General features: G+C 43.0%; 2 protein-coding genes across 2 annotated transcripts; both read right to left on the bottom strand.

The window, feature by feature from the left end:
* Positions 1-479: 479 nt before the first annotated feature.
* On the bottom strand, positions 480-6,758 carry LOC109901869 (beta-Ala-His dipeptidase). The gene is made up of 12 exons (XM_020497863.2): positions 6,341-6,758; positions 5,443-5,583; positions 4,834-4,977; positions 4,546-4,708; positions 4,104-4,192; positions 3,625-3,822; positions 3,445-3,529; positions 2,496-2,656; positions 1,897-2,061; positions 1,389-1,530; positions 1,148-1,295; positions 480-1,008 (listed from the first exon to the last, which is right to left on the bottom strand). Exons 1-12 carry the CDS (start codon positions 6,365-6,367, stop codon positions 942-944), a joined length of 1,530 nt encoding a protein of 509 aa, XP_020353452.1. The 5' UTR covers positions 6,368-6,758; the 3' UTR covers positions 480-941.
* LOC109901870 (cytosolic non-specific dipeptidase) lies at positions 6,714-11,376 on the bottom strand. The gene is made up of 12 exons (XM_020497864.1): positions 11,310-11,376; positions 11,000-11,130; positions 10,652-10,795; positions 10,278-10,440; positions 9,442-9,530; positions 9,071-9,268; positions 8,894-8,978; positions 8,526-8,686; positions 8,071-8,235; positions 7,750-7,891; positions 7,081-7,228; positions 6,714-6,905 (listed from the first exon to the last, which is right to left on the bottom strand). The coding sequence occupies exons 2-12, from the start codon at positions 11,126-11,128 to the stop codon at positions 6,833-6,835; spliced, it is 1,497 nt and encodes a 498-aa protein (XP_020353453.1). The 5' UTR covers positions 11,129-11,130; positions 11,310-11,376; the 3' UTR covers positions 6,714-6,832.
* Between the last annotated feature and the right edge of the window lie 529 nt (positions 11,377-11,905).

Raw genomic sequence — 11,905 nt, 5'->3', positions numbered from 1 at the left:
CCGAGGTCGGTGTTGGCATGCTGCTGGAGCTGTTCATCAAGGGGGGGAGGGGGGGGGGGGGGGTACTGTCACCGCCAAAGTCAGTCCCTCTCCTTGTTCAGGCGGCGTTCGGCAGTCGATGTCACCAGTCTTCTAGCCATCGCTGATCCACTTTTCATTTTCCATTTATTTTGTCTTTGTTTTCTACCCACTTTGTTTCATTCCCCAATTACCTTTTCGTGTATTTAACCCTCTGTCTCCCCCATGTTTTTGTGCGTGATTGTTTCTATGTTCTTTCGGTACGTTACGGCTGGATTTCAACGGGTGGTGTTTTCACCCGTGCGTATTTGATTACCGTTTATTGTTGGTCAAGTGTATTGTTACCTTGCGCATTTACTTTGAGTAAAGTACGTTGCTCACTCATTCTGCTCTCCTGCGCCTGACTTCATGCACCAGCTACACCCACCTTCTGACAAATAGAAAGATTTCACAAGACATGCCACCATTTGTCTTTGCCCCCTTTATTAGTTCATCCACAGTAGAATACATGCAAAAAATACAAATAGTAGAAATAGTTATTCTAGAGGGGGCTAAAAGGTTGTACTTATGCAATAACCCTCATTCAGGCTATGTAATAATACCTGTTCAAAGGTCGAATGGTTATATTTGTCCTGTTACACACAAGTACAACTGTGTAACCTATCCATTGTGTAGTGAAATGGACATGTGTTGGTTATATATTTCCTGTTACACACAAGTACAACTGTGTAACCTATCCATTGTGTAGTGAAATGGACATGTGTTGTTTGCATATCCCACTCCCCCTGAGACACCCTGGGAGAGTGGAGTCACAGCATGGAATCAGACATTATTGACGGAAACCCGGGCACTCAAGTAGCACAATGCTGTCACCTACAGCATATTTATCATGGTCACAGCTTGGATGGAAATATATCCTGCACCTACTTTACTAGTGAAAGCTCATACATATAAGCAGCAAACAGCTTCGTCCCCTCAATGTAGTTGTACCTGAGAGGGAAAAACAATATTCAGTATTTTACTGAAGATGATGTTTGCCATGATTCATCTGCTATGTAAATTTTTTTTAAACGAATTTAGGGGAGAAACGTATGGAATTCTATCTCTTCTTTTTCTCATCTCCTCTTACCTGCTGATCTTCTCGTTCTGAGAGTGCTCTCCATCATCATGGCCTCCTATAGGCAGCATCATCACACTCTTGCCTGTCTCCTCTTGGAAGTTCTGAGCGATGGGGATGGTGGAGCCCTCACGGATCAGCTCTGGTTCCACTCCAAACACTAACACAAGGATAAACCGCATCTTAACTTAAACAACGAACTTAGACATGGTTTCAAATGAGAGAGGTTATGTAAATGGCCTCTACAACTGACCCTCTCTGACTGCCCTTTGTCCGGCAACGTACTGTGGGTCCTTCAGGTTAGCCACCCATGGTTTAGCCCCAACAGTTGCGGTCACCCTCAGCCTGTTAGGGCTTTTTAGAGTGGAGAAGACCTGCAGAAGGTGCTCCTTCACCTGTGAAACATGGCATTGTGACAGGGGAGAGTTTGACATGGAGGCTTAAAGAGGGTGGTTATGTTAACATTGGTCTCTGGGTTTTAAATATACACATTGACTCTTGGAGTGCCCAAGATAGAGCGGGCCAACATTTCTATACTGTACACTTACTCAGAGACCAATACATTTACGTTTTGGTAATTTACCAATTTCACTGGTTACAGAGGTTATGGGGGTTACAGGGTTTACGGGAGATGCAGGGGTTGTGGGGGTTATGGGGGTTGCGTGCATGTATTTTGATCCTTAAAGGGTTTGTTATGGGTGTTCTCCTGTCCCAAGCGTGCTACCTCTGTCATTCAAACCATGACAGGTAGATACTCTTACCTTCCTCTCCACATCTGGAGGGTCCATGTTGGGGACCTGTCGGATGGAGAACTTCCCTGTGACCTGTTTGGGGATGACAGTTTTGGTGCCTGGTTCTGAGAAGGCCCCCTGGATCCCGTGGATGGACAAGGATGGGTTACGCCATCGAGCCATGAGGACTTCCTCCTGTATATATATTAACACACTTTGTTTGTATCATGTTATACAGCTCAGATAGTGTGTATCCCCCAAAAAGTAATCACCCTCTGTCAAACATCGACTTCTACACAACCCACTGACAAAACATGTCTTCATCCTCACGCCCAGATTAGTTTAGTATGGGGCGGCAGGTAGCCTAGTGGTTAGAGTGTTGGACTAGTAACCAGATGGTTGCAAGATTGAATATCCGAGCTGACCAGGTAAAAATCTGTCGTTCTGCCCCAGAACAAGGCAGTTAACCCACTGTTCCTAGGCCATCATTGAAAATAAGAATTAGTTCTTAATTGACTTGCCTAGTTAAATAAAGGTACAATTTAAAAAATAGTATAGCCAACTCCAATGGTTGTTATGCCATTATCAATTTTTGGCATGACAATGACCATAATTGGTAAGACAAGTACCTTAGTGTCCTGTAGGAAGTGTTTGACCCCAGCCACACTCTTCATCTCCTCCAGGTCAAAGCTGATGTTGTCATAGAGCTTCCTCTCATCCTCAGTGAGGGGAGCGACATCATCAGTGACCCCAGGAACCAGGATCTTACCTGTGTGGTCCAACAGACTTCCTGTTTGGGAGGAATAAGAAATAATGAAGACATTTTGGGATGAAACATGTTTTAACTAGAACCGAGTTTGGGTAAGCACCTTAGCTCACATACACCTTTATCTTATTTTTTTGCTTGGTGCAGGGACTTCTGGCCTTAACTATAACGGAATGAAATGATCATTTTTTACTATCAGACAAGAGAGTTGCGCCTATCTTTTCTTGATGATTGGATAGAGCTGTCAGTCAAACACCTCTGTATCTCACTGTTAAGGGAATTTTTATCAATAATGGCTAATTATGTATACATTTCAATCAGGACTGACTAATCAGAATACTATTATATTACTGTATATGTATGAATTTTCTTTATAATCCTAGTACTGAATATAATGTGTGTAAATATAATCAAGAATTAGAACAATGACTGTCTTTTCCTTGGTAGAAATGAATGAACTTATAGCCAGACTGGCTAGAAGGCTTATCTACACAGGCAGACCTTAGCTCTGATTGTAAATTATCTTAGTAAGGATAGACATGTGGGAAGGCTTGAGAACTATACAGCCTTTGTACCAGTGTCAAGAAGAGACGGAACAGTTAGAAAATGCTGACGTCATTTTCAGTTTATAACCTGTGGTAAAATGTATCATGCGCAGTACTCTCGAGAATAAAGGCAGCTGGTTGATTTTAAAGACTGGTCTCTGTCCATTTTTTACAAATAAGAGTCTTACAAATTCTTATGAATTGACAGAGTGTTTAATTTTAATTGGGTATTAAAACATAGAGGAATTTAATTCCTGTAACACTCACCCAGTAAGGCTATCAGATCTGACATGGGCTCCTGGATAGAACCCCCATACACTCCAGAATGGAAGTCCAGTTTAGGGCCATCAACCTGAAACACATAACAGAGGAAGATACTGAACAAATGGTGCCCTGGTAGAGTGTGTCACATTTTTATTTGACCAATCAAATAAGCTATATCATCACCTCCACAAAGAAATAGCTGCTCCCTCTGGTTCCATAGGTCAGGGCTGGGTTTCTGGTCGCCCACACGTTGTCAGAGATCACTATGAAGTCCACATCTGCAAAGAAGCTGTCGTTTCTCTTCCTGGTCAACTCCAACAGACCGTATGAGCCCACCTCCTCCAGACCCTCAATGATGAGTTTTATATTCACTGGTATCTCCTGAAATCAATAAATCCAGGCAATCCTACCAGTCAGTGACCCTTCTCTTATTCACATACTGTTTGACTCCACTACAATCCCACAAATGGTTTTATATTCAGACTCACAGATTACCCCAAACATTGAGGTTATGATACATGCATTACAGAATACCTTTAATAACCATTGCTTTGTAAAGCAATACATAGCAATGGTTATTAATGTCTGAAAACTAACTAGAGACTACAAGCAGAACATTAAGATTCAGATTTCAGCTGTGCTGTTTCAGGGCAAATCCTAACCTTCTCTGTGGCCTGGTAGGACTCCACAGCATGAAGCCAGGCCAGGACCGGCCCTTTGTTGTCCGTGGCCCCTCGCCCATACAGGTTACCTAGGGAACCAAAATCTTGAGCCACCATCATTCTCATATTGTCACATTTGTAATACCAGGGTACATTAGCTAGCTCAAGCTGGCCTATGAATAACAGGCAGGCAACCTGGTTGTGATTATATCATCTAAGGTTTATCAAAAGATCCCGTACGGGAGCAGCAAAACAGTGAGTGGACATTCCTCTTTTGATCAGTAATCAAACTGATTTGTTTAAAATATCCCATTTTGGCCCAGTAAGACAGTGAGTGGACATTACGTTCCCTCAAAATTGACTTTATTTTTGTCCAGCTCATGTTATTATTTTGGATGTACATCAAACCCCTCCATTCATGGCATGTAACATGCAGCAATACCTTTGATTTCTGTTAGATTGAAGGGGTCAGTGGTCCAGCCATCCGCCATCTTGGCTGGCTGGACATCCACATGGCCGTAGATACAGAGAGTAGCTTTCTTTGGGTCCCTCTCAAACTCAGCCAGTATCACCGGTGGAAGTGGCACAGTCTCCCCACTGGGCAGCTTATGTGATAGACCGGAAAGGTACATTCTTTTTAAAAGGTATTTTAAGACAGATTATTACACCCAATTGTGTGACATTATCTGGAGAATAATACACTTGACTGGTGGTGTGTATTGTAGCCTACCTGTTGAGTGCCTATATCTGCAAAGTCCACTGTGCCTCCCATCTCTTGGATCCTCACTGCTGTCATGTTCAGGATCCTTTCAACTTCTCCCCATTTTGTGTGATCTCCTGAGTTACTCTGAACAGTAACCCACTCCCTCAGCCTCTGAGTCAGGCACCAACCAGGAGAGGGTCAGAATATTTCATAGATTGTATAATAATAACTGGACACAGCCATAGACTGTCTAGGGCAGGTATACGTGCAGAGAACACTGCAACACCATCACTGACCCACATTCAGAATCATTTTGATGGTTTAATCAGAGATCACAATATTTATCATGAAAGTGTTAACCCCCCCCCCTCTCTCTCTGTCTCTCTCTCTCTCTCTTTCTCTCTCTCTCTCTCTCTCTCTCTCTCTCTCTCTCTCTTTCTATCTCTCTCTTTCTCTCTCTCGCTCTTTCTCTCACTCTTTCTCTCACTCTCTCTCATTATTTTGTTTCTGTTTCTCTTTATTCACCTCACTACAGCACAAAAACATCTCTATTTGTATCATTCTACAGTTCAGTAACAGAGAGTAGGTAGGAGTCCCAACTCCAAGTAGAATGTCATAATAGTGCTCGTTCCTCACCTGAACAAACTGATTTTGGTGGTCATCTATGTATTGAAACAGTTGTTTCAACATGCCTGCTGCTCTAGGAGAAGAGGAAGAGGAGGACGAAGAGGAAGCCGATGTGTGGAGTAACAAGAACGCAACAACAATGAACTTTGTCTGTGAGGGAGAGTAAGATGCCACAGGAAGTCAGTGATGATAATAACCAAGTAATAACTTACTCCATAATGTAGCAATATTTGCCACAATCCCTTTCTACTGGCTTCTACTTGTCTCTAGCTACTGACTCCTACTTGGACAGGTCTGGGTGGTTTGGGGAGTTTAGATTTCTGTGTTCCTCCAGAGAGTGTAGGGGCATAGAAATAGAATTCCAAAACAACACACAGCAGTGACTTGAATGGAATTGTCTGTTCTAGTAATTCAATTTCTATGGTTGTAGGTGGTTTCTGGTATCTGATTGACTTGATTGGACTCGAGGATCAAAGATCAGGGTGCAGTATGACACAACACGCGACTTAGCACTGTCTCAACTGGGATTACTGTTTAACTTTCTAACATAACTAATACAGAGACCGGGAAGGATGATCCCAGAAGTTGGTACAGTTGGTGATGTCATAATACTGTTTTAACAATATCTAGGCTACAGTACACTACACCAGCAAGGTTAGCTGCTCATGCAAAGCCTGTTATGCATGCATACACACTCACGACCCCACTCAGATCATCATAAAATCATATTGATGTTCAATATCAGACAAATTTTTCTGTTAAGTAATTTCACCCTTCTTCCTCCTCATACCATCTATGAACATGCAGCCACTTCTGTTTTTCCATGACAAAGTCTTTGTAGTGCACTTAATTAAGGAAGTCCTTGAAAAAAATGTATACATGTTTTGCTAAAATAGTAAAGACTCACCATAATGCCGACGAAAAGAGTGTCCATGTGCCAGACATAAAGAGAGAACTGCAATTTTGCTGCTCTTGGTTTTTGTGGCTGCTTTTATGCCTTGGTGGTGTGGTGGTATTCTTTCTAAAGAATCCCAGATGAAAAAGATGAAGGAAACATTAGGTGCGTCATACCAGTTTTATTTGCTGTTTCAAGTAGATATTTGCGTGTGAACGAGAGAGAAAATGAGAGAGAGAGACATTGAGAGAGAATGGAGGAAAGTGAGGGAGGAAGAAAGATACAGAAAGAGAGCGAGAGAGAGAGGCAGAGTGTTGAGGCTATATCAGATGCCAAGAACTCACAGGGTTTCTGGAATGTTTTGCTTAGAGGGAAAGAATCCAGAAAAGTTACCAGTTAATGTCAGGAAAAAAGCTAAACAAAGCCAGACTCCACTGATGGGATCTCATACAAGCTAAACATTATAGAACTGTCTTTTAACAGTGGTGATGAAAAGAGGTGCTCTCAGTCCTTCTTGAGATGGGCCACTTCATGGAGGTACGCGATGAACAACTTGGTCCCCTCTATGTAGTTGTACCTGGGAAAGGAATGGGTGAGAGAAAACAATATGTCCTCAACCAATCCTTTAAACAGAAATAAGACTGTTGATACATCTGTGTGTGTGTTCGTGTGTGCATGGGTAAAAATCTATAAATGTTCAGGGTTAAAAAATGTATACATACAGTACAGTATTAGCAGATTGAAAGGCTAACCTGCTCATCTTCTCATTCTGGGAGTGGAGGCCGTCGTCAAAGCCTCCGATAGGCATCATGATGATGCTCTTCCCGGTTACGTCCTCAAAGGTCTTGGCGATGGGGATGGTTCCCCCTTCACGGATCAGGTCTGGCTCCACGTCAAACACTAGAGGAAAACAATGACAAGTTTGACTGCGTCATAATGCATTATACCTGCAGTAGAGGAAAACCAACTGCAACCAGTGGGATTAGAAGCCAGGTCTCCTGCTCACCAAGTCAATATCTTAACCGTTAGACCAAGAGTACCTCTGCAAGGTCCAAGGGTGTCATTTGGGAATACAAGCCTCAGACAGGGCTACCTCTTCACGAGATTGTCATTCCAAGTCCTTTCTGCTACACAAACATTACAATACCGCTGCACTGTCATGCCTTAACCACTGATAGGTCTACAGTAGAACCACAGCACACTGGCTTCTTTTAGCGATAAGGATATGTATCTATGTCTGGTATCTTAACTCTAACAATTACAGATAGGCCTATGACTGTGAAGCTACTGTTGTGCAATAAATGTCCACAGTCAGCTACAATACAGTAATCATTACCTCTGTGACCACTGTTCATACAGACACACACACAGCATAAGAAACGTCCTCTGAACATCTCCAGAGCAGAGTTGTCTAACTGTACCTCTCTTCACGGCCGCTTTCCCTGCCTCGTACAGGGGGTGCTTGGTGTCTGCTAACCAGGGCTTAGCCCCGATGATCATGGTCACCTTCAGCTTGTTGGGGCTCTTTCTCTTGGCAAACACAGAGTACAGGTAGTCTGTGACCTACAACAGAACAAATATGTAACAGGCATACATGCAGTCTTCACGTCTAATTCATTAACTGAAACCAAACTGAAATAGTGAGAACAATTCCAGAAATGTGTGTGAACTGTGTGTAACTGCATGTAACCGTGTTTGTTGCAACTGTACAATGCACTGGGTGAGAGGTGTGTACCACCCACCTGTTTCTTGACCACTGCTGGGTCCATGTTGGGGACCTGTCGGATGGAGAACTTGGCAATGACCTTAGCAGGGATGACCGTCTTAGAGCCAGGGCCAGAGAAGGCTCCCTCGATTCCATGGATGGTAACGGTAGGGTAACGCCAACGATGGGCCAGCAGATCTACCTGAGAAATCAAATCAGATCAACTCTTATTTGTCACATGCACCGAGTACAACAAGTGCAGACTTTACCATGAAATGCTTACTTACGGGCCCTTTCCTAACAAGGCAGTTAAAAAGTATGAAAATGTACAAATAGATAAAAGACAATAAAATAACACAATAAAGAAAACATAACAAAAATGAACAATAACGATATATACATGCTGGCTATATACAAACAGAGAAACAGAGATAGGAGGAGCAAAAACCTTAAAAGAACAACAACAAAAAAATCCACTCCCCTGTGCATCACCTTGTTGCTGTACATGAGTTGGCTGACGCCAATCTTGGACTTAAAGCTCTCAATGTCAAACTCAATGTCCTGGTACATCTTCCACTCTTCGTCTGAGAGTGGGGCGACTGCCTCTCTGATGCCTGGAATGAGGATCTTTCCACTGGGGCTGATCAGTGTGTCTGGGGGGAGACATAGGCCAACACACACACGCAGTCCTTATAGACACACATTTGTAGGGACATCTAATACTTTATTATTTGTGCCAATAGAGAGCTCACACAGACACACGAACGATAGCTTTGCGTGCAAACATGAGCCAGAGATAGCTATACAGTAGGTGTTAAGATAGTATTACATTCTGTCACTCAAAGAGGTTAAAAACCCACCCAATATGCCGATCAGATCTGTCATAGGCTCTATAACAGTGCCTCCATACACCCCTGAGTGTAGGTCCTGTTTTGGGCCCTCTACCTACCAAACAGACAAAGTCACCATTGCTATTCATTAATGATCTTGAAAAAGTTACGTTCCACAGAATTGGAAATGCCCCCAGCCCGTCCTACCTCAGCAAAGAAGTAGCAGTTTCCCCTGGTCCCGTAGGTGAGGGCGGGGCGTCGGCTTAGCCAACCACAGTCTGAGATGATGATGTAATCGACATCGGAGAAGAACGTGCCTTTCTGCGCCACGATCATGGCGTCCAGGCCATTGGACCCGGTCTCCTCCATTCCCTCGATGATGAACTTCACATTGACTGGCAGGTCCTGCATGGGGAGAGGGCAGGGGGTGGAGAGGAGGAGGGGGAAAAAATTGTTATAACAAAGGAAGGCTCACTAATAATGGGCAGATAGACTGCAACTTAACTTGTTTCACCACGTCTTATGTCTCTACATCTCCTATGAGTTCACTCTGATATCTCTTCTTACTGGACACTCACAATGCTGAGGGCCTGATAGGCCTCCACTGTATGTATCCAGGCTAAGACAGGGGCCTTGTTGTCAGACGCCCCTCTGCCGTAGAGGTGTCCTTAGGGGTAGAATCAAAGTAATTATTTTCAAATAAATGTCCATTCTGTTCACCTTACATTGACATTTAACATGCATGTATCAGTTACATCAGTTACATTACATTGGTTGAAAATATGTATGGTAAAAATCATCCCACACCCAAGTACTTGCTTCATTCCTTCACGTTAGCTACAATATCTCTTGGCTGTTAGTTGTAGATAGATGTTTCTGTGTGTTGAGTCTAGAATGGATTAATGTAAAGCACTGTAAAAAATCCTTATAATACATTTCACGAGTCACTTTAATAACTCTAACTACATGTACATTTTACCTCAACTAACCGGTGTCCCCGCACATTGACTCTGTACCAGTACCCCCCTGCATATAGACTCGCTATTGTTATTTTACTGCTGCTCTTTAATTACTTGTTACCTTTATTTCTTATTCTTATCCTTTTTTTTTTTTAAACTGCATTGTTGGTTAGGGGCACATAAGTAAGCGTTTCACTGTAAGCTCTACCTACACCTGTTGAATTCGGCACATGTGACTAATACAATTTGATTTGATTTGATTGCTGTGATTGTGAACGCCTGGAATCCATAGTTTACAGTTGGAACCCATAACCTACCCTTGGAACATAGCCTACTGTTGCAACCCATAGTCTACTGTTGGAACCCATAGCCTACCATTGAAAGCCATACCCAACCGATGGAATCCACAGCCTACTGTTGGATACCATAGACTACTGTTGGAAGCCATAGCCTACCGTTGATGTCTGTCAGGTTGTAGGGTTCAGTGGCCCAGCCGTCCTCTAGCTTAGCGGGCTGGACATCCACATGTCCATACACACAGACTGTCTGCTTACTGGGGTCACTGCCAAACTGGGCTGTCACCACCTTGGGTAAGGCCACTGTCTTGCCATCAGGCAGCTAAGCATGGTGATAAAGACATGATAGATGCAGAAAAGGACCTGAATACAGTTTGCAAGGCAGGGAGCATTTCTGTTAACACCCAACTTTCAGTATTGCTTTCTGCAAACCAGTCTGATCTGCCACTAAAGGACTCTAAAGACTAAGCTAAAAGCAAACAATAAGATCCTATAACATAATCATTAAGTTGACCACATTTCAGAAAACTGACCTCTTGTACGCCGATGTCCACTAGTTCCACCTTCCCTCCTATGGCTTGTAGTTTCTCAGCCGTCATATCCATCATGCGATGGCAGTCTGGCCTCCTCAAGACATCACTGGAGTCGCTCTCTACAGCAACCCAGTCCCTCAGAGTCTAACACACACACAAACGCAAGCACAGACACACACACACACACACACACACACACACACACACACACACACACACACACACACACACACACACACACACACACACACACACACACACACACAGAGAGAGAGTATTTATTTATAATGAATATTGTATTATCAGATAATAAAACAGACAACATCATTATTCTGTTTAGAAACTTGCCTGTACATATTCCTCCTGATGGCTGTCAACATACTGGCTCAGCTCATCATACTCAAATAAGTGATGAGGATGAGGAGAGACACTTGATATAACAACAAGGAGCATGGAAGGCAGTTGCCAGATTGTCATCTCTAGAAAGAATAGAAGGATTTATTCACTGAAAATTAAGCAATGATGAAAGCAATTTAATAAGAGACATTAATTAGCAAATGATTACATCTTAAAAAGCTAATTGTTATATCTCATTATGTCTCACTACTCTTCTGTTCTTCAACTTTTAAACTATAATGACAAAGAAAATACATCTTACCGTAGCCTGGTAAGTTTGGTACTTCTTTAATGTTGCCCTTGTCTTCAGAACCCACTGGACTGGAGTCTCCGGGGACACACAGGGTTTTTATACCTCGGTGACTGGCTCACCTCCTGATGGGAAGGGTCGCGAGGTCAAGCCTTTCCTGGAGAGAAGCCAAGAAACCTGACAAATGAGATTTTCTCGCTGACAGGCACAATTGATCCAACTCCAAGAAAGAATGCATGCTGTGTCCCCTCGACATGAACAACATTAAGTAATGAACAAAATACAGTGAAGGATTTAATAGTCCGGTAATTTGTGGGGCCTTGCCTTAGTAGGCCTTAAAAAACAGATGGCCTAACAGGGGAGTTGTAGAAGAACTACACTTGTTCACCTGCAGCACTGGTAGCATAACTTCTGGCAGGGTTTAATAAACGGCTGGCCACATTATACAAAATAGAAACGGTATAGAGTAAAACATGTAGGTCTACATTCTGCATAGCTCCTGACCTAGGCCTTATTATAGAGTAATGGATTCTATTTCCCACACATCTAAAAGACTTTTCTTTCTAAAGCCTGAGCCTTTGGCCAGTGCTTACTCCTCGTGGCGGAGG

Source organism: Oncorhynchus kisutch, linkage group LG13 (genome assembly GCF_002021735.2).
Source record: "Oncorhynchus kisutch isolate 150728-3 linkage group LG13, Okis_V2, whole genome shotgun sequence".
NCBI lineage: Eukaryota > Metazoa > Chordata > Actinopteri > Salmoniformes > Salmonidae > Oncorhynchus > Oncorhynchus kisutch.
The sequence above is the reverse complement of the archived record's forward strand: the minus strand, read 5'-3'. Positions and strand labels throughout refer to the sequence as shown.

Coding starts and splice junctions, on each gene's coding strand:
- LOC109901870 (XM_020497864.1), bottom strand. CDS start 11,128: ATGACAATCTGGCAACTGCCTTCCATGCTCCTTGTTGTTATATCAAGT. Junction 10,441..10,651: donor TGGACATCGGCGTACAAGAG/GTCAGTTTTCTG, acceptor CACCATGCTTAG/CTGCCTGATGGCAAGACAGT. Junction 7,892..8,070: donor CAGCAGTGGTCAAGAAACAG/GTGGGTGGTACA, acceptor GTTCTGTTGTAG/GTCACAGACTACCTGTACTC.
- LOC109901869 (XM_020497863.2), bottom strand. CDS start 6,367: ATGGACACTCTTTTCGTCGGCATTATG. Junction 4,709..4,833: donor CAGATATAGGCACTCAACAG/GTAGGCTACAAT, acceptor CTATCACATAAG/CTGCCCAGTGGGGAGACTGT. Junction 4,193..4,545: donor CAATCTAACAGAAATCAAAG/GTATTGCTGCAT, acceptor TTGGTTCCCTAG/GTAACCTGTATGGGCGAGGG.